This window comes from Oncorhynchus masou, chromosome 31, assembly GCF_036934945.1.
Source record: "Oncorhynchus masou masou isolate Uvic2021 chromosome 31, UVic_Omas_1.1, whole genome shotgun sequence".
Taxonomy (NCBI): domain Eukaryota; kingdom Metazoa; phylum Chordata; class Actinopteri; order Salmoniformes; family Salmonidae; genus Oncorhynchus; species Oncorhynchus masou.
Window position 1 is genome coordinate 27,595,019 of NC_088242.1, and position 27,625 is coordinate 27,622,643.

Consider the following 27,625-nt stretch of genomic DNA (forward strand, 5'->3'; position numbering starts at 1 on the left):
GCAACGACCCGCTTCCAGGGAGGAAGAGGAAAATATTTGGCGCTTCACATTCAAGAACTTTGATAAACCTTACAACGTCACCCCCAGTTCCTAAGTATAGACGTGACTGCAGCTTGGACCGCACGATGAGAGGACACGTTTCAGTAAAAAATGGTAAAATGCAGTACAATTTGTATTCATTCTGATCCTAGCTAGTTAGTACAGACACGCTATCGTTAGCTTTAGGAGCTATTTAGCTAACGTTATCAGTTAAGTTCACTTCCTTTTCTATTTGCTAAGTTTAGGGAACAGTTCGGGTCAAATGGCTTTTTTTTAATCAGCGTATTGTCTTACCAGATAAATACAGCTAGCTAGTCATGTATTGGCAATATTATACTATTGGCTGAACCAGACTGTTCCGACCTGATTTAGGCAGCAAATACATCTGAACCTCAGAGTTAGGCCGCGATCCTTTGCCAGGCGTTGCGGACGTATGCCAGCTCTTACAACGCCCGTAATGGTATTTTACTTATCAGCTAACCATTTATGTTATAGCAATCTGTTGCCTGACTGCGCAGTCGATGACGTTGCATGCTACCATTGGTTGACGCATGTAATGCCTGAACAGGGAAACATACCTTTTTAAATGTTATGTATTTAACCTTGGCTATGAACGCTGGTTTAAAGTTCAAGTGAAGTGGGAAGGAGGTATTTAACACAAACAGGGAAAAATCCACCTGAACCCCCTCGAGCTGGTAAATACTACTAATTATCATTCCTGAGCTCTGACTTCTCCCACATGGTGTCCTTTTGACTTCACTTATTAAGGAAATTACCTTACATTTTCAGCAGTTAAATGCAACAACAAAACATATATAAAAATCTATGTTTCTGAACACTAATTTGTTTACCAGCAGTACTTTTAGTTTATGGTTGACACCGCTTGTTGGCCATTAGCCAGACGGGTGTGTTTCTCAATGAGTTCCAAGCACTTGCATTTATTAATTTTATTTAACTAGGTAAGTCAGTTAAGAACAGATTTTTATTTACAATGACTGCCTACCCCGGCCAAACCCTCACCGGGACGACACTGGGCCAATTGTGCGCTACCTATGGGATTCCCAATCACTTCCTATTGTGATACAGCCTGGAATTGAACTAAGGTCTGTAGTGAAGCCTCTTGCACTGAGATGCAGTGCCTTAGACTGGTGCGCCACCTGGGAGCCCTGCAACTGACTGGTGTTTAGGACTTACCACTTGGTTGGCAGAAATTTATCTAAATTAGGCAAAAGAAAAATCACTGATTGTTCCAGCTCTGGCTGTAGCCTGCAGCGCATTTTCTATATTCGTGAGTTAGGATTTGGTGGGGGCCTCAGTTTTTCACTTACTTATATAAATGGGCTATTAGCAATTGGGTGCGGGTTAACAAAAAGCTGATTCTTGCATCGAACCGCATCGATTTGTTCTAACATTTGTTGCATGAACACATTCATTTTCCATTTTATAGTTTTACAATCTGCTACTGTGGAGCACATGAGCTGGGCCTCTGTGCTGGATCTATCTGAGCTTGACTTCTGTGTAGGGCTGGGCTATTTATTTATATATATATATATATATATATATATATATATAGTTTTAATGCATATTGAATTGCACTATTTTTATTTTTTTCTTGCTCATGACTTAAGGGTTTACCTTTTAAATATTTGATTAATATCGTGATTATCATTGTTATCTAATGAAATAAAATATATATATTTTATTTCATTAGATAACAATGATAATCACGATATTAATCAAATATTTAAAAGGTAAACCCTTAAGTCATGAGCAAGAAAAAAATAAAAATAGTGCAATTCAATATGCATTAAAACTGTTAGACTAATGGCACATCACAGTTTGTTGGGGTAGTTGTCTTACAAGCAAGAATGACAAGTCTGTCTACTGTCTCTAGCTTTAATGATAATTATCACAATTTTGATCAAATGTTTAAAAGGTTAATTTCTGCTGAAGACTCAAGCCTGCCTGAATAAACCTTTCATGTTTCAAGGCTTTCATGTTTCTTATTAATTGTCAGAAGTAGAACTCACATAACATTACCTCCACTTTTTTTAAAGCTATAAAGCCTTACAAGTTATGAACAATAAATAAAATAATTGTGCAAGTCAATATGCATTATAACTATAACTAATGGCACATCACAGCTGAAGTTGGGGTAGTTGTCTTACAAGCAAGAAAGACAAGTCTGTCTACGGTCTCTGGCTTTAAAGCTGCCCTATGGCAGGTCATCATGATGCCACCTGTGCTAAAAACACTGAGGGCGAGCTGGTTGCAGGAATGCATAGGTAGCGCTTTGCCAGGTGGCTGACTTTGGGAAAGTTTATTTTGGTGGATATTCCACCAGTCCAGTGGATTGGTTTCACGGTCAGCATCAGTAGACTGAAGGTAGCAGCTGAGTTTTCAGTAAGACCTGTGGTGGTGTAGCATGGCTTTTGCAAAAATCTGCCCGGTGACTCTTTTTAGCTGGCAGTTGAGGTGAAGTAACAGCAACGTCTCCCTGTGCTGGGCTTGGGTTTTCATGTCCCTCATTGACTATCTCTGAGACAGCTTTGCTTTTATGTGGCCCACCTTTGATGTAATGTGTTTTAAACCGAGGGTCGACCAACGAGCCTTTGTCCAGGAGGTCATCTGTGGCTAGGTCATCATATTTCTCTTGCCGATAGTCCATGACCAACGTTTTGATGGTTTGGGTGAGCTCTGTTTCACCATCATCAGGTTTGACTGAGTCCCCAGGAGGCGAGAGCGTCAATGAGCTCCTCTGCTATAGCTTCACCCGTGTGGTTGTCAGGAAAGTATGTTTGAAGGCATTTATTTTGAAGATTCCACCCTTTGTCAATATAGTGTATAGTAAGGATAATATAAGGCTCTGATGTGCGACTAGACCACAGATTGGTGGTAGTAGTAGCAAAATACGTCATCTGTCTTGATCTGTTCCTCAACTATTTCGCTACACTTGGCGTAGAGTTTAGGCAGTGCAGTGTGAGAGAAATGTTTGCGGACAGGGAGCATGTACCCGGGGTCAATTAAATTGATGAACCTCTTAACCTTTGACAGCTAATTGGTAGCATGTCCTTAGCAATGCAATGCATAATAGCATTTGTGATGTCTTTTCGATGTTTGCTCGTAAGGCATAAACGCTGTCAGCGTTGACTGCTTCGGGGGAACATCCCTAGATTGGCTGGTGCTTGGTTTTATCAATATCGTGGCTCAAACTTTCCGCGTGTTAAGAGTGATTTTGCTTCAGATTGTGGAAAAGGTTTGTTGTATTACCAGACTTGGTAGCCACCTGTCTACGGCACAATTTGCACCCAACATTGCTCTGCTCTTTGTCGGACTTCAAAAAGCCAAACCACTTCCAAATAACTGAAGCAGTTTAACCCCTTTTTTATCAATTTCTTTGTTGGAAGCTGCTCCTTCTCCATGGCTCAGTGCTGCTGTTTTTGCCTACCATCATTCATTTTTTGTGCTTAAGTGGCTACTCCATCACTCAAGGTGCTAAGTGGTTTTTAGTGGACGTATACCTTTCCATGCTCATGTTGTCACTTCTCTGCACGTTCCTGCTGCTTCAGAGGTGAAATGGACTACTGTACCTAATTAATGTCGATATAGAATAATATGATAATGTTTTTATATTGTTATTGAGGTAAGTAATTCCCTCTAATTATTGATTTATCGCCCAGCCCTACTTCTGCGTGTGTAAATGGTGTACGCTCAGTAGCAAGTTTAACATCTGGGATATGTGGGACACTTGCGTCCCACCTGGCCAAAAGCCAGGGAAAATGCAGAGCGCCAAATTCAAATAAATTACTATAAAAATTAAACTTTCATTAAATCACACATGCAAGATAGAAAATGAAAGCTACACTTATTGTGAATCCAGCCAACATGTCAGATTTCAAAAAAGCTTTTCGGCGAAAGCAAACAATGCTATTATCTGAGGATAGCACCTCCGTAAACAAAAGAGAGAAAGTATATTTTAACCCTGCAGGTGCGACACAATGCAGAAATAAAAATATAATTCATGCCTTACCTTTGATGGGCTGTTTTTGTTGGCACTCCAATATGTCCCATAAACATCACAAATGGTCCTTTTGTTCGATTAATTCCGTCTATATATCCAAAATGACAATTTATTTGGCGCGTTTGATCCAGAAAAACACCGGCTCCAACTTGAGCAACGTGACTACAGAATATCGCAAAAGTTACCTGTGAACTTTGCCAAAACATTTCAAACTACTTTTGAAATAAAACTTTAGCTATTTTTTAATGTAAATAATCAATAAAATTGAAGACTGGATGATCTGTGTTCAATACAGGAAGAAAACAAACTGAAGCATGCTTTCTGGTCATGCGCCTCTATCTAACAGTACACTTCAAGTGACCTTCGTTCAAGATGGCCGTACTTCTTCATTACACAAACGAATAACCTCAACCAATTTCTAAAGACTGTTGACATCCAGTGGAAGCGATAGGAACTGCAAGAAGGTCCCTTAGAAATCTGGATTCCCAATGAAAACCCATTGAAAAGAGTGACCTCAATAAACAAAACAAAAATCTGAATGGTTTGTCCACTGGTTTTTTTCTGCTAAATAAGTTCTGTTATACTCAGACATGATTCAAACAATTTTAGAAACGTCAGTGTTTTCTATCCAAATCTACTAATATGCATATCTTATATTCTGGGGATGAGTAGCAGGCAGTTGAATTTGGGCATGCATTTCATCCGGATGTGAAAATACTGCCCCCTGCCACCAAAAAGTTTAATATATATATTTGTAAACTTCTATTAGATACACCACCCTGTTCACGAAAATGGTTAGTTACAGACAGCGAGTCATTTATAAAGCATGCAGACAGAGGCATTCAGTTACTGTTCGGTGGAATGTTAGAATGGGCTAAATGAATGACCTAGGCATATACTATGTAGGCACCTTATCAGAGCTGTAAAGGAGATTAGGCATCTACCACTCCACTACCACTGTCAGATTAGGGGGGCAATATAGCCTGTTATTTATTTTATTTTATTTCTTTGTCCCCTTCACTTTGGTTCTGAAATCACCATCACCCACTAATTAACTTGCCACTTTTGCAGATATTTATCCTATACAAATTAGCTATGATATAGATAATGCCTATACACGGAGTGTACAAAACGTTAGGGACACCATCCTAATATTGTGTTGCACCCCCATTTGCCCACAAAACAGCCTCAATTGGGGGTGGCAGGTAATCTAGTGGTTAGAGCGTTGGGCCAGTAAGAGCGTTGGGCCAGTAACCGAAAGGTTGCTAGATCGAATCACCGAGCTAACAAGGTAAAAATCTGCTGCTGAACAAGGCAGTTAACCCACTGTTCCTAGGCCGTCATTTTAAATAAGAATTAGCTCTTAACTGACTTGCCTACTTAAATAAATAAATTGTTGGCATGGATTCTACAAGGTGTCAAATGTTACACAGGGATGCTAGTACCTGTTGACTATATGCTTTCCACAGTTGTCAAGTTGGCTGGATTCCCTTTGGGTGGTGGACCATTCTTCATACACAGGAAACTGAGCGTGGAAAGACCCCGCAGCATTGAAGTTCTTGACGCACTTAAACCGTTGCGCATGGCACCTACTACCATACTTTGTTCAAAGGCATTTAAATATTTTCAAGCCCATTCACCCTCTGAATGGCACACATGCACAATCCATGTCTCAATTATCTCGAGGCTTAAAAATCCTTCTTTAACCTGTCCTCCCCTTCATATACACTGATTTGAAGTGGATCATAGCTTTCACCTGGTTAGTCTGTCATGCAAAGAGCAGACTGAACACAGCAGTGCAGATCACTTCAAGATAAAAACGTAATATTCAAACTCTGACTAAATATTAGCACTTCACTCCACATACTCATGGGTAATAACCTTCAATCTGGATAACAAATAAGGCTAGAGAAATGTATCTACCAAAATAAACCAATCAAACATGTCTGAGAAGCATGGAGAACCAATCCCCAAAAGAACACGAGACTCTTCAACGGACAGACGATTTATGCTTTTTCACCACCCGGAATGCTAAGGGTGGAAACTGATCTGATGATAAACTGGGCATTCTTGAATTAGTCATTCAAGCTATAAAGAAGTTGAAGGCGAGCCTCCAAGATGAGTGACACAAGCTGTGACGATGAAGGAAATGGACAAGCTAAAAGGTACATTCAATAAGATGGAAACGGACTTTTAATGAACTTCAAAAAGGAGAACATCTTTGAGAGATGCCTTGACATACAGACAAGATTTATGAGAGAATCTGTTACTTACTGGTATCAAAGAAAAAGGTGCAAATCGTGGTGAAAGAGTTCTTTCTTAGTGCTGCAGATCCCAGACTATGTTGTAGACAAAATCCAACTCTGAACGTGTACACCGTTTAGGACTGGGATATGAGCACCCAATCATTGCCAATATTTTTTTGTCTGTTTAAAAAAAAAAAAAAAACTGGTTAAAAGCCTGGGTAAAAGACACACTGACACGAAGAGGCATGAATGATCAGTTCCTGAAAGAAGGTGCAGAACGGTGCAAAGTTCTGCACCCACTCTTCAAGGAGAATAGATTAATAGGGAAATGTGTAGCTCTCATAGTCGATAAACTGTATATTGATAACATAATGTTCACACACCCATACTACTCCATGGCTATTCTAAATATTTAAGTTCCCATGGAGTTGAACAATGGAACACCCAATACTATCCATGGAAGGGATTGTAATAAAAATGGGGAAAACAAAATACAACAATTAATAAAGAAATAAGCTACAACTACACCATTCAAGGAATGTTGTAACATAATTAGTATTTGACTTTTTTTTTTGTAATTTTTTTAACCTTTATTTTACTAGGCAAGTCAGTTAAGAACAAATTCTTATTTTCAATGACAGCCTAGGAACAGTGGGTTTAACTGCATGTTCAGGGGCAGAACGACAGATTTTGTACCTTGTCAGCTCGGGGATTTGAACTTGCAACCTTTCAGTTACTAGTCCAATGCTCTAACCACTAGGCTACCCTGCCGTGTTTGACTTAATATTTATAATATTTTATAAATAGATAAGATTTCATTAGAAGAAAGGATAATTAACTAAATAATACATCAAGTATAAGGAACTGGAACAAAAGTACTCAACATGGTAGGGATAAGAACACTGCAAACAGGGCATAAAAAGCACAGTATGTGCAGGTGGATTGTGATGGAAGGTAGGGTGTGTTTTTGCAAAAGGAAAAGTGTGGAGTTAAGTGAATGAAAAAGGAAAATGGTTGCGAATACCAGAGTTTATATGTCTGCGAGCAGGGCTTGTTTATTTTAATTTTACCTTTATTTAACTAGGCAAGTCAGTTAAGAACAAATTCTTATTTTCAAAGATGGCCTAGGAACAGTAGGGTTAACTGCCTGTTCAAGGGCAGAATGACAGATTTGTAACTTGTCAGCTCGGGGTAATGAACTTGCAACCTTTCGGTTACTAGTCCAATGCTCTAACTACTAGGCTACCCTGTGAGAGCTCTTTAAATTTTGTGCAGATATGAGTTATACATTTTAAAATGTAGTTTAGCTATTGTCCTATCATGACTGAACAGTCCCCAACCTTATACCCTAGACACCCACCTGAGCGACCCATACACTAAGGAGAAGTCCTTCTGTTTTATGGGCCTACTGTAAGTAGCCTATACACAGCCAAAACAAAGAAATTCAGAGACCCACTAAAGCACCACCCCTCAAGATTGAGTCTGCCTGGCAGTGTTGGTCCTACAAAGCCAAAGGGTGAGAAACTCCCTTAAGGACTCGTGAGAGGCGACGGTCAAGAGCAACGCATCCTCCGAAACACACAACCCAACCAAGCCGCACTGCTTCTTGACACAATGCCCACTTAACCTGGAAGCACCAATGTGTCGGAAGAAATGCCGTACACCTGGTGACCATGTCAGCATGCACTGCGCCCGGCCTGTCGCTAGTGCGCGATGGGACAAGAACATCCCTGCCGGCCAAACCCTCCCCTAACCCAGACGATGCTGAGCCATTTGTGCGCCGCCCCATGGGTCTCCCTGTCGCGACCAGCTGCGTCAGAGCTTGGACTCGAGCCCAGAATCTCGAGTGGCACAGCTAGCAGTACAATGCAATCAGTGCCTTAGACCACTGCGTCACTCGGGAGGCCCGACCCCAAAGCAACTCTAAAGTATAATACATCCTGTGTGATTTCAACAGATTTGTTAACATTTGTCTTTGGATAATTTCTATCTAACATTCCAACCTCGTTTAGCATGATCTAATTAAATGATGGCGTTCTACTATTTGTATTAATTTGCACCACTGTCAATGACAGACTTTTATTTTGAAGTCTAATTGCAAAGTCCACTATTGTGGCTAGCTTCACATATGGGTCCGACCACCATTAATCAAATAAGAACTGTCTTATGAATTTGGGTTATTTTAGATGACACCTAGCTATATAGTTAGCTAACTATAGCTACTGAAACAGATGTCATTTTGCTATGTTTTTGGGGATGAACATTGTTTGCATCCATGAGCTAGCTAGTTTTTATTTTATGACCAGCATTGTATATGTGGATATATTGAAGAAACATCTCAAGACATAAGTTAAAGCTTGGTTGAAAATGGGTCTTCCAAGTGGATAATGACCCCAAGCATACTTCCAAAGATGTGGTAAAAGCCAACAAATTCAAGGTATTGGAGTGGCCATCAAATCCCTGACCTCAATCCCATAAATATGTGGGCAGAACTGAAAGTGTGTGCGAGCAAGGAGGCCTACAAACCTGACTCCGTTACACCAGCTTTGTCAGGAGGAATGGGCCACAATTCACCCAATTTATTGTGGGAAGCTTGTGGAAGGCTACCTGAAATGTTTGACCCAAGTTAAACAATTTTAAAGGCAATACGACCAAATAATAATTGAGTGTATGTAAACTTATGACTCACTGGGAAGGAGATGAAATGAAGCTGAAATAAATCTTCCTCTCTTCTATTATTCTGACATTTCACATTCTTAAAATGAAGTTTTGATCCTAACTGAACTAAGACGGGGAATTTTTACTTGGATTAAATTTCAGGAATTGTGAAACTAAGTTCAAATGTATTTGACTAAGGTGTATGTCAACTTCTGACTTCAACTGTATCTAGGCAAGTCAGTTATGAACAAATTCTTATTTACAATGATTGCCTACCCCGGCTAAACCCGGACAATGCTGGGTCAATTGTGCGCCACCCTATGGGACTCTCAATCACGGCCGGATGTGATACCGCCTGGATTCGAACCAAGGACTCTAGTGATTCCTCTTGCACTGAGATGCAGTGCCTTAGACCGCTGTGTGTGTGTGAACTATTTAACTGTACCAGAATGCTTAAATGGCCGCATTTAAATATTTAAAAAAATCAGTATTGTTTTTTTTGGCAAGGAAAGTATCGGCCAAAAATGTGTGTGTGTATATTTTTGGCCGATACTTTCCTTGCCAAAAAAACCTGTGTGTGTGTGTGTGTGTGTGTGTGTGTGTGTGTGTGTGTGTGTGTGTGTGTGTGTGTATGTATATATATATATATATGTATGTATGTATGTATGTGTATGTGTGTATGTATATATATATATATATGTGTATGTATATGTATGTATATATGTGTGTATGTATATATGTATATGTGTATGTATATGTGTATGTATATGTGTGTATGTATATGTGTATATGTATGTGTGTATGTATATGTATATATATGTGTGTATGTATATGTATATATATGTATGTGTGTATGTATATGTATATATATGTATGTGTGTATGTATATGTATATATATGTATGTGTATACATACATATATACACATACATATACATATATATACATACACACATACATATGTATATGTATGTGTATATATGTGTGTATATGTATGTATATTTGACTATATTTTGCACCTCCCCCAATATATATATATATATATATATATATATATATATATATATATATATATATATATATATATATAGGGAGGTGCAAAATATATTTCTCCCATGGGCAAAAAAAATCTAAAGGATTGATTATTAGCTATTTTGATCTGTCTGTCCAAACAGATCTGCAAAGTAGATGGATGATATAAGTATGTTATTGAACCATGAACAGATATGGCTCATTAATAGTGGATTATATTGCCACTCCTTTTTGCCATATGTTCAATCGAAGCCTACAATAAAGTGTGTGCCCTCAGGCCTGGGGGGAAGCTATAGTCATTCTGCTACCCAAGAATAGTAAAGCCCCCTTTACTGACTCGAATAGTTGACCAATCAGCCTGTTACCAACCCTTTGTAAACGTCTGGAAAAAATGGTGTTTGACTAGATACAATGCTATTTTATAGTAAAGAAATTAAGACTTTCAGCACGCGTATATAAGGAAGGACACTCGACAAGCACAGCACTTACAAAAATGACTGATTGGCTGAGAGAAATTGATAAAATTATTGGGGGGGCTGTCTTGTTAGACTTCAGTGCAGCTTTTGACATTTTTGATCATAGTCTGCTGCTGGAAAAATGTATGTGTTGTGGCTTTACACCCCCTGCTATAAAGAGTTACTTGTCAGAACACGGAGGTTGTTCTTTAATGGAGTCCTCTACAACATAATCCAGGTAGAATCAGGAATTCCCCAGGGTAGCTGTTTAGGCCCTTGCTTTAAAAAAAAAATTCTAACGACATGCCACTGGCTTTGAGTAAGGCCAGTGTGTCTATGTATGCGGATGACTCAACACTATACACGTCAGCTACTACAGCGACTGAAATGACTGCAACACTTAACAAAGAGCTGCAGTTATTTTTGAAATTTGTTGCAAGGAATAACGTTGTAATTTTTTCCATCAACCTAGAAATACTACCAAAATGAATTTACTGAAACTTGTTACAACTGTAGTCGCCCATGGTTCACCAAATGTATTTTGAGGCAAAGTACTTAAAGCACATTTTTTTTTCGTATGTCCCCATCTCCACTAAATGTAGATAATTGTAAATATAAAGATCTAGTCCATTTGAAAAAAATGGAGGCCTCTTACAAATTTGAGCAAAGTGCATAGAATGAAAAGCTATTGTTGGATATTTTTAATCCTAATCGGTCAGTTTTTTGCATGGATGATACATTTGGAGATAATATAAGACAAGTACTGGAAACAATAGAACACTATGAAAAATCTAGGAAGCCTGGCTTTCTATTCATAGCTGGCTGATAAAGTATGACTGGAATTTACTTATAAATGCCTGGAATATTTCCATTTAGGTGCATCTTATGAAATGGGTTTGCGAAAAGTTATGCATTTTGTATTTATTATGGATCCCCATCAGCTACTCTTCCTGGGGTCCAGCAAAATTTTAAGGCAGTTTATACAAATTTAAAACATTACAATACATTCAGATTTCACGACACACCGTGTGCCCTCAGGCCCCAACTCCACAACTACCACATATTTACATGACTAAATCTGTGTGTTCCCCCCCCCCCCAGAAGTTTACTACGGGTTGGTAACCGGCTGATTGGTCGGTTATTTGAGCCAATAAAGAGGGCTTTACTATTCTTGGGTAGCGGAATGACTTTAGCTTCCCTCTAGGCCTGAGGGCACACGCTCTCCAGTAGGAATACATTGAAGATGTGGCAAATAGGAGTGGCAATATCGTCTGCTTTTATCCTCAGTAATTTTCCATCTAGATGGTCCGATATACTTGGATGTGTAGTGTCAGCGTTTTTGTTGCTGGCATGTCATCCCTATGTTTGCTTATCTTGCCAATGAAAAAGTAATTAAAGTAGTTTGCAATATCAGTGGGCTTTGTGGTGAATGAGCCATCTGATTCAATAAACTGGGGTGGAAGAAAAAGTAGGTGGGCGTGGGTTCCCCAGTAGCTTATGTAGGTTTGCTACTTGCTTGCTAAGAGTAGCTACTTCGCTCCTGTCGTCCTCTGCAAGGAGTTGCTACATTGAAAGTCAACACAGGCCACATTGTCTTGGAACAAAACAAAGTAAACGCAGCTCCTGCAACATTGGAAACGTTCCATAGTGGCCACCGTTTGAGACAGCCGAGCCAGCTAGGCTAGCTGGGCTTTCGCGCCTCTCCCCCTATATGGAATCTGGCAGGATCCCGGGTCCGATAGCAGCGCTCGCAGCAATTTAGCCCAACAGACGCATGATTCAAAATAAAAGTATATAAAAACACTTCCAGCTTTTAAACCGAGGTCTTTTAGTTCAGGTTTCAGCTTTCAACAACAAACATACGTCTAGTAACCCTAGGTGTAAAATAGTAGTTAATGGCTACTTAAAGTATTAAACTGTCAAGAGGAGCAAAACAAGTTAGTTCACTATCAGCATATCTATTTAGTATGGTCATCAATGTTGATATTAATTGTTGGTTCTGATTTTAATAGCTAAGGGCTTAAAAACAAAGGTCATTGTATGCTGATTCATGCGTTCTTTTAAATCCACAATTTGGATCCCTCCACAGCTCTCTAATAGAGGCTCTAGATACTTTTTACAACCAAATTATGATATGCATCGGATCACCAAAAAATAAAATATTTACATTACTGTGTAGTTAATCAGACCATTTTATTGGTATTCTACATATCCTGAAAGAAATGATCTTACAACAAACAGGTCAGATTTTGCTACCATGAGAAGGAAAATACCTGTATTTGTGGGAAAATCACCCTGATTCACTCTAGTCATATCCCAGTTGACCTATTTGCTTATGGTCTTGCCTTCATATAACGACTTGTTTTTTAAAATTATTTTATGAGCAAAGAATACTCACTTATTTGGAACGGCAGGCCAGACAATTTCAACTAGGCATTTTATATAATTAATGTGAATTCGGTGGGCAGAAATTATTATATATATTAAAGCATTAGACCTTTCACTGAAGGTTTCAGTCATACAAAAGTTATTCTTAAATCCGAACTGGTTCTCCTAGCAAATTGGGGTGAGACATTACTATGTTCAAGAATGGCCTTTTTCCTTTTATTCAGATTACAACCTCTCACTTTCAGTTATTTGAAAAGGAAATAATCTCTCAAAATATCTCTTTAAAACAAGCCATAGAAAGTTTGTTGCAATTTCAGTTTAACCAGAAAAGACAGAACAAATAATATAACAAATATAGTGGTTAAACTCAAATATACTAATTTATATTAAAAATTAAAAAAAAAAAAAATCATCTTTGTAAGGGATATCATAAATAGGACTGGTGGCATTGTCACACATGCAGCTGCTAAAAAATATATGGACATGTTTACCAAAATTACAACCAACTAATTGCAGCATTCCCGCAAAAATGGAAGCGGCAAGTAGAAGGGGAGAAAGTAAAGAAGTTGTCTGTCAGCCCTGCATTAAAGACCAAAATTGGGTTCTATTTTTTTTGTTTTTATAAAGTATACCGGCTTCATTTAAGGACAAAATTGGCAGCTGTGCCATATAAATTGCAAAATAGGAAAGAGGATAAGTTCATTAGAGTTACCAGAGTCCAAATTTGAGATTTTTGGTTCCAACCGCCATGTGTTTGTGTGACGCAGACTAGGTTAACGGATGATCTCTGCATGTGTGGTTCCCACCGTGAAGCATGGAGGAGGTGGTGTTATGGTGTGTGGGTGCTTTGTGGTGATGCTGTCTGTGATTTATTTAGAATTCAAGGCACACTTAACCAGTATGGCTACCACAGCATTCTGCAGCGATATGCCATGCCATCTGGTTTGGGCTTAGTGGGACTATCATTTGTTTTTCAACAGGACAATGACCCAAACACACTTCCAGGCCGTGTAAGGGCTATTTGACCAAGAAGTAGAGTGATGGAGTGCTGCATCAGATAACCTGGCCTCCACAATCACCCGACCTCAACCCAATTGAGATGGTTTGGGATTGGTTGGACCGAAGAGTGACGGAAAAGCAGTCAGCAAGTGCTCAGCATATGTGGGAACTCATTCAAAACAGTTGGAAAAGCATTCCAGGTGAAGCTGGTTGAGAGAATGCCAAGAGATGGCAAAGATGTCAAGGCAAAGGGTGTGGCTACTTTTGAAGAATCTCAAATAAAATAGATTTTTATTTGTGGAACGCTATTTTGGTTACTACATGATTCCATGTGTTATTTCATAGTGAGATTAATTGTGTGTCGTCTGCATAGCAATGATAGGAGAGACCATGTGAGACCATGTGAGGTTATGACAGAGCCAAGTGACTTGGTGTATAGCGAGAATAGGAGAGGGCCTAGAACAGAGCCCTGGGGGACACCAGTGGTGAGAGCGCGTGGCGAGGAGACAGATTCTCGCCACGCCACCTGGTAGGAGCGACCTGTCAGGTAGGACGCAATCCAAGCGTGGGCCGCGCCGGAGATGCCCAACTCGGAGAGGGTGGAGAGGAGGATCTGATGGTTCACAGTATCGAAGGCAGCCGATAGGTCTAGAAGGATGAGAGCAGAGGAGAGAGAGAGTTAGCTTTAGCAGTGCGGAGCGCCTCCGTGATACAGAAAAGAGCAGTCTCAGTTGAATGACTAGTCTTGAAACCTGACTGATTTGGATCAAGAAGGTCATTCTGAGAGAGATAGCGGGAGAGCTGGCCAAGGACGGCACGTTCAAGAGTTTTGGAGAGAAAAGAAAGAAGGGATACTGGTCTGTAGTTGTTGACATCGGAGGGATCGAGTGTAGGTTTTTTCAGAAGGGGTGCAACTCTCGCTCTCTTGAAGACGGAAGGGACGTAGCCAGCGGTCAGGGATGAGTTGATGAGCGAGGTGAGGTAAGGGAGAAGGTCTCCGGAAATGGTCTGGAGAAGAGAGGAGGGGATAGGGTCAAGCGGGCAGGTTGTTGGGCGGCCGGCCGTCACAAGAAGCGAGATTTCATCTGGAGAGAGAGGGGAGAAAAAGGTTAGAGCACAGGGTAGGGCAGTGTGAGCAGAACCAGCGGTGTCGTTTGACTTAGCAAACGAGGATCGGATGTCGTCGACCTTCTTTTCAAAATGGTTGACGAAGTCATCTGCAGAGAGGGAGGAGGATTCAGGAGGGAGGAGAAGGTGGCAAAGAGCTTCCTAGGGTTAGAGGCAGATGCTTGGAATTTAGAGTGGTAGAAAGTGGCTTTAGCAGCAGAGACAGAGGAGGAAAATGTAGAGAGGAGGGAGTGAAAGGATGCCAGGTCCGCAGGAGGCGAGTTTTCCTCCATTTCCGCTCGGCTGCCCGGAGCTCTGTTCTGTGAGCTCGCAATGAGTCGTCGAGCCACGGAGCGGGGAGGGGGAGGGCCGAGCCGGCCTGGAGGATAGGGGACATAGAGAGTCAAAGGATGCAGAAAGGGAAGTGAGGAGGGTTGAGGAGGCAGAATCAGGAGATAGGTTGGAGAAGGTATGAGCAGAGGGAAGAGATGATAGGATGGAAGAGGAGAGAGTAGCGGGGGAGAGAGAGCGAAGGTTGGGACGGCGCGATACCATCCGAGTAGGGGCAGTGTGGGAAGTGTTGGATGAGAGCGAGAGGGAAAAGGATACAAGGTAGTGGTCGGAGACTTGGAGGGGAGTTGCAATGAGGTTAGTGGAAGAACAGCATCTAGTAAAGATGAGGTCGAGCGTATTGCCTGCCTTGTGAGTAGGGGGAAGGTGAGAGGGTGAGGTCAAAAGAGGAGAGGAGTGGAAAGAAGGAGGCAGAGAGGAATGAGTCAAAGGTAGACGTGGGGAGGTTAAAGTCGCCCAGGACTGTGAGAGGTGAGCCGTCCTCAGGAAAGGAGCTTATCAAGGCATCAAGCTCATTGATGAACTCTCCGAGGGAACCTGGAGGGCGATAAATGATAAGGATGTTAAGCTTGAAAGGGCTGGTAACTGTGACAGCATGGAATTCAAAGGAGGCGATAGACAGATGGGTAAGGGGAGAAAGAGAGAATGACCACTTGGGAAGGATGAGGATCCCGGTGCCACCACCCCGCTGACCAGAAGCTCTCGGGGTGTGCGAGAACACGTGGGCGGACGAAGAGAGAGCAGTAAGAGTAGCAGTGTTATCTGTGGTGATCCATGTTTCCGTCAGTGCCAAGAAGTCGAGGGACTGGAGGGAGGCATAGGCTGAGATGAACTCTGCCTTGTTGGCCGCAGATCGGCAGTTCCAGAGGCTACCGGAGACCTGGAACTCCACGTGGGTCGTGCGCGCTGGGACCACCAGATTAGGGTGGCCGCGGCCACGCGGTGTGGAGCGTTTGTATGGTCTGTGCAGAGAGGAGAGAACAGGGATAGATAGACACATAGTTGACAGGCTACAGAAGAGGCTACGCTAATGCAAAGGAGATTGGAATGACAAGTGGACTACACGTCTCGAATGTTCAGAAAGTTAAGCTTACGTAGCAAGAATCTTATTGACTAAAATGATTGAAATGATACAGTACTGCTGGAGTAGGCTAGCTGGCAGTGGCTGCGTTGTTGACTTTGTAGGCTAGCTGGCAGTGGCTGCGTTGTTGATACTACACTAATCAAGTCGTTCCGTCGAGTGTAATAGTTTCTACAGTGCTGCTATTCGGGGGCTAGCTGGCTAGCTAGCAGTGTTGATTACGTAACGTTACGTTAAAAGAACGACAATAGCTGGCTAGCTAACCTAGAAAATCGCTCTAGACTACACAATTGTCTTAGATACAAAGACGGCTATGTAGCTAGCTACGATCAAACAAATCAAACCGTTGTACTGTAATGAAGTGAAATGAAAATGTGATACTACCTGTGGAGCGAAGCGGAATGTTGACCGGGTTGTTGAAGTTCAATTCGGTAGACGTTGGCTAGCTGTTGGCTAGCTAGCTAGCAGTATCTCCTACGTTAAGGACGACAAATAGCTGGCTAGCTAACCTCGGTAAATTAAGATAATCACTCTAAGTCTACACACTCTAAACTACACAATTATCTTGGATACGAAGACAGCAAAGACAACTATGTAGCTAGCTAACACTACACTAATCGAGTCGTTCAGTTGAGTGTAATAGTTTCTACAGTGCTAGTGGACGTTAGCTAGCTGCTGGGCAGATAGCAGTGTAGACTACGTTAGGACGACGAAATACGATAATTACGCAATTATCTTTGATACAAAGACGGCTATGTAGCTAGCTAAGAAGAAATTGCTAAGATTAGACAAATCAAACCGTTGTACTATAATGAAATGTAATGAAAATGTAATGAAAAGTTATACTACCTGCGGACCGAAGTGTAGATGCGACCGCTCGCTCCAACCCGGAACCGGAAGTTACACCCAAACAAGGGCACTGCGTTCATCCACCTCTGGCCTGCTCGCCTCCCTACCACTGAGGAAGTACAGTTCCCGCTCAGCCCAGTCAAAACTGTTCGCTGCTCTGGCCCCCCAATGGTGGAACAAACTCCCTCACGATGCCAGGACAGCGGAGTCAATCACCACCTTTCGGAGACACCTGAAACCCCACCTCTTCAAGGAATACCTAGGATAGGATAAAGTAATCCTTCTCACCCCCCCCCCTTAAATGATTTAGATGCACTATTGTAAAGTGGCTGTTCCACTGATGTCAGAAGGTGAATTCACCAATTTGTAAGTCGCTCTGGTTAAGAGCGTCTGCTAAATGACTTAAATGTAATGTAAATGTAAAATGTCTTCACTATTATTCTACAATGTAGAAAATTGTATAAAAAAATAAATAAAAAAACTTGGATGAGTAGGTGTGTCCAAACGTACGACTGTACTGTGTGTGTATTATAACAAAATATATTGGGGATTGGAAATGATGCAATTACATTGATGGAAGCTACAATCTATCTGTGCTATTTAAGCTGATCTGACCCCCCCCCCCCCCAAAAAAAAAAAATGTTTAGTACAACTTTGGATTTCACCTCCCCATCTTGAAATCAAATGGAAGTTTGGAAGTTGAGCTTCTTTTCACCTCCCGCTTTGGCCATGCAGTGTGCCTTGAAAAAGTGATTCCTCGTCATGAAATTATCAACTTTACCCTGTTTATCTAAAAATGACCATATACACTTTGTATAAAGCTAAACTTGTCGATGGTGAACCTGAACTGTCGAAATCAAATCTATTGTAAGCTCCTTTTCAGCAGGTAGGATATGTATCTGGTAGCTGTCTCTGGTAAAACAACAATTTTCGAAAGCACCAAGATAACAATTGCAGCTTTCAAAACAACTCAACTCTGGGGGGGAATAGCTCCGACTGGGGGAAAAATCGTTGGTCATTCAACTCGAAATTCCAAGTCAACTCTGGTATATTTCCAGAGATCGGACATTCTGACTGGAAGATTACCAACATGATTTGACCCTGTATTTTTCCCGAGTTGCCATTTGTCTTGAAAGCACCCCAAAATCTAGAAAATGACATGGGTCAGTCAACTAATAAAACCTAATGTAATGCAAGCCATTGTCACATTTGAGTGCTGAAGGTGCCATGCAGATGATCAGGCTGCCTGCATTGTGTTGGGCATAGTGCGCAGTTTGACTATGTTACTGATATTCCCTAGGGTTGTTTGGCATGCAAAATGATACGTAGATCACTGAGTATCAACACCGTTATATGCTGAGTCTGACACTGAAGGAAAGGATGCATGAGTTGTCACAATATTTCGTATTTTTGGTAGGTAGGTAGGTAGGAAACTTTTATCAGCAAAACATTTGAGTGAATTGGTGATTTGCAACGCTATAATACATTTTTCTGACTGACGCAAGCTAAATTTGGATCGGTTTGGGGTCCGTGGACCGACGCAGTACTCTCAAACATTTGCATCAGGGACTGATGTGTATTGTTAAAGCTGTAACGATTCACCGAGTGGACATGTTTCTAATGTTTGAGGCTATTGATGCCACAAATATACTGACACACAACAAATAATATTAATGGATACACCTGGGTCTAAGGAGATACACTATGTAATGTTTGACTTTTGTTGTTTTGTTTAGGGCCTATACAGGATGCAATTTAGGAAACTTGTTTTTCCAATGTTGGGTCTCAGGGTTAAGGTGGGATATGGCAGGGAAAACTTACCTCAGTCCAGAGATGGAAGATGTCGCTAGCATCCTAAAATGAAGATTGAAATACTGCTAGTTTGTAATTAAACTGCCCTTTTCATCCTCATGCTAGGTAGCAAAGGCCATTTTGGGATAGCCCATATAACTTTGTGCTGAACAACAAAGGAGCCTGTCTGACTATCCTTTGTTGCTCAACGCAACGTGCCATTCTAAAATAGCTGCTGTGGCTTCTGCTACCTAGCATGAGGACAAAGGCAGTTTGAAATACTGTTAGTTTTTAATTAATCTTCTTGATGTCATTTTGGATAATGAGATAATTAGGAGTACGGCGACATCTTCCATCTCTGGATGAGGTATGTTTTCTCAGCCATATCCTGCGCCGGCTCCACACTTCCCTCATTTTAGCAGCCGTGCGTTCTGACCTGAGTTTTTGTATTTACTGCCTGAATCTCAGGTCAGAACGATCTGGCTAGTATTGGCTCAAACACATTTTCTTTTTACCACTAGCACCCATTTTTGCATTGTTCAACCCTGACTGTAACTGAATCAATTGTAACAAAGGGCATTGCTGTCCTCATTAAAACCAAATGCTCTATTTCAGTTCCCCCTCTTCCTCTCCCCGCTCTGCGCCTCATGGTCCCACCACTGCGCCTGGTCTCAGCAGCCATCTGGCAAACAATCCAGCAGAGTCACGTGATGGATTATGGGATGCTGGAGGAGTTTGTTACCATGGTCACAGATGTGGTTCCAGAGCTTCTGACTGACAGTCAGAGGGCCCAACTTATTCTGGGTCTTCGAGCACGGGTGAGAGGGAGGGACGGAGCTAGTGCTCTTGTGCGGAAAGATGAGATGAACATATTTAGTCATGCATGTCGTCCCCTCTACATTTTCTGACTTGGATGCTCTGCTTTCAGCTGGTCCTGGAGTTGTGTCGCTCGAAGCCGTTCACAGACCTCCAGACCATTCAGCCACACCTGGACAGGATAAAGACCCTTACACCTCTCTGGGGGACACAGGTGAGCTCCTCACGGGCAGAGAATCCGCTAATGTCTGTCGGTCATAAATATTTCTGATATGACTGATCCATTAGGTCAAACATATGCAGCATAAATGAAAAGCTATCATTTAGGATGTCCTGATATAAGGCAACATTTATATTCTGTGTTTAAGGCTGATGCAGAGGTGGGATTATCTGAATCCAGCTTCCTGGGGCTGGTTCAAACCCTTCTTAAAGACCCAGATGAGAGGGAACATTTCTTCCAGGTCAGTGGGTATGGAATAGTTGTCAGTTCCATGTGACTGTATGTTTCCACAAATGAAAAATAATTTATTATTTATCACAAATGAAAAAGATTATTTAATAGATGGCTTATATTCCTTTACTCATAGGAATATGAGTAAAAATATCATCCTGACCAACCTGCCTTCTAAATACACCTCTGCTGTCTTCAACCAGGATCTCAGCGATCACTGCCTCATTGCCTGCGTCCGTAATGGGTCCGCGGTCAAACGACCACCCCTCATCACTGTCAAACGCTCCCTGAAACACTTCAGCAAGCAGGCCTTTCTAATCGACTTGGTCCGGGTATCCTGGAAGGATATTGACCTCATCCCGTCAGAGGATGCCTGGTTGTTCTTTTAAAAGTGCTTTCCTCACCATCTTAAATAAGCATGCCCCATTCAAAAAATGTAGAACTAAGAACAGATATAGTCCTTGCTCTATCGTCTTCGCTCTTGACCAGCACAAAAACATCCTGTGGCATACTGCATTAGCATCAAATAGCCACCGCGATATGCAACTTTTCAGGGAAGTTAGGAACCAATATACACAGGCAGTTAGGAAAGCAAAGGCTAGCTTTTTCAAACAGAAATTTGCATCCTGTAGCGCAAACTCCAAAAAGTTATTGGATACTGTAAAGTCCATTGAGAATAAGAGCACCTCCTCCCAGCTGCCCACTGCACTGAGGCTAGGAAACACAGCCACCACTGATAAATCTACGATAATCGAGAATTTCAATAAGCATTTTTATACGGCTGGCCATGCTTTCCACCTGCCTCCCCCATTTCACCTTCACCCAAATCCAGATAGCTGATGCTCTGAAAGAGCTGCAAAATCTGAACCCCTACAAATCAGCTGGGCTAGACAATCTGGACCTTCTCTTTCTAAAATTATCCACTGCAATTGTTGCAACCCCTATTACTAGCCTGTTCAACCTCTATTTCGTATCGTCTGAGATCCCTAAAGATTGGAAAGCTGCCGCGGTTATCCCCCTCTTCAAAGGGGGAGACACTCTAGATCCAAACTGTTAGACCTATATCCATCCTGCCCTGCCTTTCTAAGGTCTTCAAAAGCCAAGTTAACAAACAGATCCCCGACCATTTCGAATCCCACCGTACCTTCTCCCCTATGCAATCTGGTTGCCGAACTGGTTATGGGTGCTGCTCAACCATGCTCAAGGTCCTAATCGATATCATAACCGCCATCGATAAGAGACAATATTGTGCAGCCGTATTCATCGACCTGACCAAGGCTTTCGACTCTGTCACTCACCGCATTCTTATCGGCAGACTCAACAGCCTTGGCTTCTCAAATGACTGCCTCGCCTGGTTCACCAACTACTTCTCAGAGTTCAGTGTGTCAAATCGGAAGGCCTGTTGTCCGGACCTCTGGCAGTCTCTATGGGGGTGCCACAGGGTTCAATTCTTGGGCCGATGTATACATGAATGATGTCGCTCTTACTGCTGGTGATTCTCTGTTCCACCTCTACGCAGACGACACCATTCTGTATACTTCTGGCCCTTCTTTGGACACTGTGTTAACAAACTTCCAGATGAGCTTGAATGCCATACAACTCTCCTTCCGTAGCTTCCAACTGCTTTTATATGCAAGTAAAACTAATTGCATGCTCTTCAACCGATAGCTACTCGCCCGTCTAGCATCACTACTCTGGATGGTTCTGACTTAGTATATGTGGACAACTACAAATACCTAGGTGTCTGGCTAGACTGTAAACTCTCCTTCCAGACTCGCATTAAGCATCTCCAATCCTAAATTAAATCTAGAATCGGCCTCCCATTTCACAACAAAGCATCCTTCACTCATGCTGCCAAACATACCCTTGAAAAACTGACTGTCCTACCGATCCTTGACTTTGGTGATGTCATTTACAAAATAGTCTCCAAAGCAAATTCGATGTAGTCTGAGTAGAGATATCACAGTGCCATCCGTTTTGTCACCAAAGCCCCATATACTACCCACCACTGCGACCTATGCTCTCGTTGGCTGGCCCTCGCTTCATATTCGACGCCAAACCCACTGGCTCCAGGTCATCTATAAGTCTTTGCAAGGTAAAGCCCTGCCTTATCTCAGCTCACTGGTCACCATAGCAGCACACACTCCAGGAGGTATATTTCACTGGTCATCCCCAAAGCCAACTTCTCCTTTGGCCACCTTTATTTCCAGTTCTCTGCTGCCAATTGCAAAAATCACGGAAGCTGGAGACTCATATCTCCCTCACTAACTTTAAGCATCAGCTGTCAGCGCAGCGTACCGATCATTTACCTGTACACAGCCAATCTGTAAAGAGCCCACCCAACTACCCCATCCCCATGTTATTTATTTTTTGCTCCTTTGCACCCCAGTATCTCTACTTGTACATCTATCACTCCAGTGTTTAATTGCTAAATTGTAATTATTTCTATGGCCTATTTATTGTGTCTATATATATATATATATATATATATGTGTGTGGTGTGTGTGTGGTGTGTGTATATGTATATATACAGTGCCATGCGAAAGTATTCGGCCCCCTTGAACTTTGCGACCTTTCGCCACATTTCAGGCTTCAAACATAAAGATATAAAACTGTATTTTTTTGTGAAGAATCAACAACAAGTGGGACACAATCATGAAGTGGAACGACATTTATTGGATATTTCAAACTTTTTTAACAAATCAAAAACTGAAAAATTGGGCGTGCAAAATTATTCAGCCCCTTTACTTTCAGTGCAGCAAACTCTCTCCAGAGGAGCACTGTGCAAGCGATAATATTGAAATGGAAGGAGTATCAGACCACTGCAAATCTACCAAGACCTGGCCGTCCCTTTAAACTTTCAGCTCATACAAGGAGAAGACTGATCAGAGATGCAGCCAAGAGGCCCATGATCACTCTGGATGAACTGCAGAGATCTACAGCTGAGGTGGGAGACTCTGTCCATAGGACAACAATCAGTCGTATATTGCACAAATCTGGCCTTTATGGAAGAGTGGCAAGAAGAAAGCCATTTCTTAAAGATATCCATAAAAAGTGCTGTTTAAAGTTTGCCACAAGCCACCTGGGAGACACACCAAACATGTGGAAGAAGGTGCTCTGGTCAGATGAAACCAAAATTGAACTTTTTGGCAACAATGCAAAACGTTATGTTTGGTGTAAAAGCAACACAGCTCATCACCCTGAACACACCATACCCACTGTCAAACATGGTGGTGGCAGCATCATGGTTTGGGCCTGCTTTTCTTCAGCAGGGACAGGGAAGATGGGAAGATGGATGGTGCCAAATACAGGACCATTCTGGAAGAAAACCTGATGGAGTCTGCAAAAGACCTGAGACTGGGACGGAGATTTGTCTTCCAACAAGACAATGATCCAAAACATAAAGCAAAATCTACAATGGAATTGTTCAAAAATAAACATATCCAGCTGTTAGAATGGCCAAGTCAAAGTCCAGACCTGAATCCAATCGAGAACCTGTGGAAATAACTGAAAACTGCTGTTCACAAATGCTCTCCATCCAACCTCCCTGAGCTCGAGCTGTTTTGCAAGGAGGAAAGGGAAACAATTTCAGTCTCTCGATGTGCAAAACTGATCGAGACATACCCCAAGCGACTTACAGCTGTAATCGCAGCGAAAGGTGGCGCTACAAAGTATTAACTTAAGAGGGCTGAATAATTTTGCACGCCCAATTTTTCAGTTTTTGATTTGTTAAAAAGGTTTGAAATATCCAATAAATGTCGTTCCACTTCATGATTGTGTCCCACTCGTTGTTGATTCTTCACAAAAAAATACAGTTTTATATCTTTATGTTTGAAGTCTGAAATGTGGCAAAAGGTCGCAAAGTTCAAGGGGGCCGAATACTTTCGCAAGGCACTGTGTGTGTGTGTATATTTTATTTATTTATTTATTTCCTATTGTGTTATTGACAGTACGTTTGTTTATCCCATGTGTTCTTTTTGCTGCACTGCTTTGCTTTATCTTGACCAGGTCGCAGTTGTAAATGAGAACTTGTTCTCAACTGGCCTACCTGGTGAAATAATACAATTTTAAAAACTCTGTTTTAGGATGTTTTTCCTGTAGAATTTGGTTCCAGTTATGATGCAGCCATACAGAAACTCATGTGGCAATTCCTTTCGAGACTGGAGAAGCTACTTCCTGTGTCAAACTTCCAACAGGTACTAGTAGAAATACAATTATACAGAGGAACCATGGGCTTGACACTTACGCAATTGTGAATTCTACCTATATTCCTTCTAACTCTGTATTCCTCATTGTGTCAGGCTGCCTTGCTGCTCAGCGACTCTCCCTCTCTTCTGGAGGAATGTGTTCAGTCTGTGTCTCACCCTCAGCAGCTGAAAACCCTGCTTCAGTACCACAGAGACCTTGGCCAGCTGGACAACCATGGTAGGCAATTTCACAGGACCCATATAGATGTTGGCTTTTCTTCTGTAGGGACAAAAACATTTTCACTATACAAAGTTTCTTTCATTTATCCTCTTCCCTTTCTAGATACTCTGTCTTCTTCCGATGGGGACTGCATTCTCTCAGCTCTCTGTCTCCCTCCAGTAGAAAGGGTGGTGATTGCAACTGAACAGACAGATTCAGAAACACACGTATCATCCTTGAACGTCTTTATGGATACATTCACCAAAGAGTTGGAGGTGGACTCTGCAACACTGGCAAAGTACACAGAGCTGGAACCCGGGATGAATGTGGATGTAATAGCAGAGGATAGGGTGGAATGTAAGAGAAAGGAAAAAGCATCCTCTGTTATTAATGACGAGGAAGAGGATAATTCAGAGTTTGCTGAGACTGAAGAGGTGGAACCAGCGTATGAAACAGTGTTGGTTTTAGGGGAAGATGGGAAGATGGCACCTTTAGTCAAAACCAATAAACTCAAAGGGCTCAAAAGAGACAGAATTGACACCAGTGGCATGCCTGATGGAAAAAAACACAGAACACCTAGCCCTCCACAAATGAAAAGCATAGACCTGTCTGATACGATCATATCGTCCATGCTTCACAAGCCCTCAGTGGAGCTACAAAGGATTGACACCGCTAACCTGACGTTGCCCTTAGAACCAGTGAGAAGAAACAGGGGTCGTAAGATGAAGACATTGCTAGCACGAGAATTGAAGCAAACCAAAACTGAATTTTCAGAACAGAAAAAACGTGTCTGCAAGAGAGTTAAAATACCCCAAAACCCCAATATGTGCACAGTGTGTGGACGTGTCTTATCCCGCTTTTCAGACATGAAAAAGCACATGCAGACCCATAAGAACGGTCGCACCTATCAGTGTCGCAATTGTCAGAAGACTTTCAAGCACTTGTACACTTTGCAAACTCACAGAAAGTCATGTCTGTTTGGAACTGGGCAACAAGAGGAGATTCCCTCTGTAGAGGGCAGTAGTGTTCCATTTACTATGTGTGAGGCAGAATTCGCACAATCCTCAATAGACCGTAGAACATGCAAGGTGTGCGGCAAGATTGTGCATCGCATTGGATACTTGAGTACCCACATGAAGATTCACTCTGCGAATCGTCACTATTCACTCGGAGAAGCAAAAGCAGTCCAGAAAGCATCACCTAAGGGAGAAGACACCGAGCCGTCCAGTGGTGTTACTATTGAGGCAACGCCTGAGGACAGTGACTCATCCTCCACCAGTACTCCCCAGGACCCATCTTACGACCCAGAACTCAGCCAGATCAAAAGACCAAAGTGCTCCAGCACAGCAAAGAAGTCAAATCGAAAAACCTTCCAAAAACCAAAACATATGTGCCGTATTTGTGGTAAATACGTGACTGCTGGAGCCTTTGAATATCACATGAGAACTCACTCAGGCGAGCGCCCTTTCTCCTGCCCTCATCCTCAGTGTGGGATGAAGTTCATACACAGCGGAGGTTTGCGGGTCCATCTCAGACGCTATTGCAAGGTTCGGACAGTTGACGCTGCTGAGCTCGACAGCTTCAACATACGTTTTGAGTGTGACAAATGTGAGAAGACATTCACGATCCAATCAAAACTGAGGAAACACAAACTTATCCACGGCCCGCTCTACTGCACAGGGTGCAGGAAGGTATTGCCTGACTTAGAAACTTTAACCAGACACAAGCTTTGGCACAGGCCCGTTCAGTGCAGCATGTGTGAGGAGAGCTTCATGCTCACAAACCTCAGAACACACTATCTGGATGTCCATAAGTTCAGCGGACCGTTCGTCTGCACCCACTGTCCGAAAAGCTACAAGAAGTTCCATTCCCTCATCAAACACGAGATGGTTCACACCGGGAACCTCCCCTTACAGTGCTCCCAGTGTCCAAAGAGATTCATCTACAATTACGACCTAGTTGAACACGAGAAAAGGCACTCTGACGACAGGCCTTGTCTCTGCTGGGAGTGTGGCAAGGCCTTCTGTACCAACATTGACCTGAAACAACACATGCAGAATAGCCACGGTGAAAAATCCACAGAGTGTCGTTTCCCGTGTCGCCATTGTGGGAAACCCTTCAGGCTTAGTAATTCCCGTGCGAACCATGAGAAGACTAAGCATGGTGGGGTGCGCTACCCGTGTACGTACTGTGGCAAGCAGTTTGTTTGTGCAAATGCATTGAAAAGGCATGATCTGATTCACACGGGGGAGAGACCTTTTAAATGCAACCATAAGAGTTGTGATAAGGCTTTCAGGTCGAGAGCTGAACTGAGGATACACACGAGATACCATACTGGAGAGCGGCCGTTCAAGTGCAACGTCTGTGGAAAGGGCTTTGTTCAAGCCAATTATCTCACTACGCACTACCGGACTCATACAGGGGAAAAGCCGTATTCATGTTCCGTCTGTGACAAAAGCTTTAACTACCATGACTCCCTGAAGAGACACATGTCTACACACTCAAACGAGAAGCCTTATAAATGCTTGGACTGTGGAAAAGCTTTCGAACGTAAAACTCTGTTGAATGTACATAAACGATCATGTACATCATTAATGAAATGTTAATCCCTCCTTCCCCCAATTGTGCTTTAATGTAACAAGATGTACATTTGATAAGATTGTGGCCTGAGTGCATTTCCCACTTTATTTTTGTAATTTTTTGTTGTGGCCAGTCAATGTTTTCCCTTTTCAAATAACTACAGTTATGTGAGAAAAGTATACGTGAAACTAAATAAAAGTAGAATAAAATACTTGGGGTATGGTTTTGTGTATGTATAACACTGTTCTTTCAGTTCCTCTCCTTGTCTCAACCTGGTTAGCCATTTCACATCGGCTACTGTTGCCGAAAGGCTGGCAAATGGCGATATTGAGTTGTTTCATCTTACCGTCCAAAA

At 42.0% G+C, this 27,625-nt stretch overlaps 1 protein-coding gene across 1 annotated transcript; it reads left to right on the forward strand.

Moving 5' to 3' along the window:
* Positions 1-27,481, forward strand: LOC135523727 (zinc finger protein 420-like). Its single transcript, XM_064950572.1, has 7 exons — positions 1-153; positions 19,632-19,834; positions 19,945-20,046; positions 20,201-20,293; positions 24,369-24,479; positions 24,585-24,708; positions 24,814-27,481. Exons 1-7 carry the CDS (start codon positions 126-128, stop codon positions 27,294-27,296), a joined length of 3,144 nt encoding a protein of 1,047 aa, XP_064806644.1. The 5' UTR covers positions 1-125; the 3' UTR covers positions 27,297-27,481.
* The last annotated feature ends 144 nt before the right edge of the window (positions 27,482-27,625 follow it).

Coding starts and splice junctions, on each gene's coding strand:
- LOC135523727 (XM_064950572.1), top strand. CDS start 126: ATGAGAGGACACGTTTCAGTAAAAAATG. Junction 24,480..24,584: donor CTGTGTCAAACTTCCAACAG/GTACTAGTAGAA, acceptor TCATTGTGTCAG/GCTGCCTTGCTGCTCAGCGA. Junction 24,709..24,813: donor TGGCCAGCTGGACAACCATG/GTAGGCAATTTC, acceptor TTCCCTTTCTAG/ATACTCTGTCTTCTTCCGAT.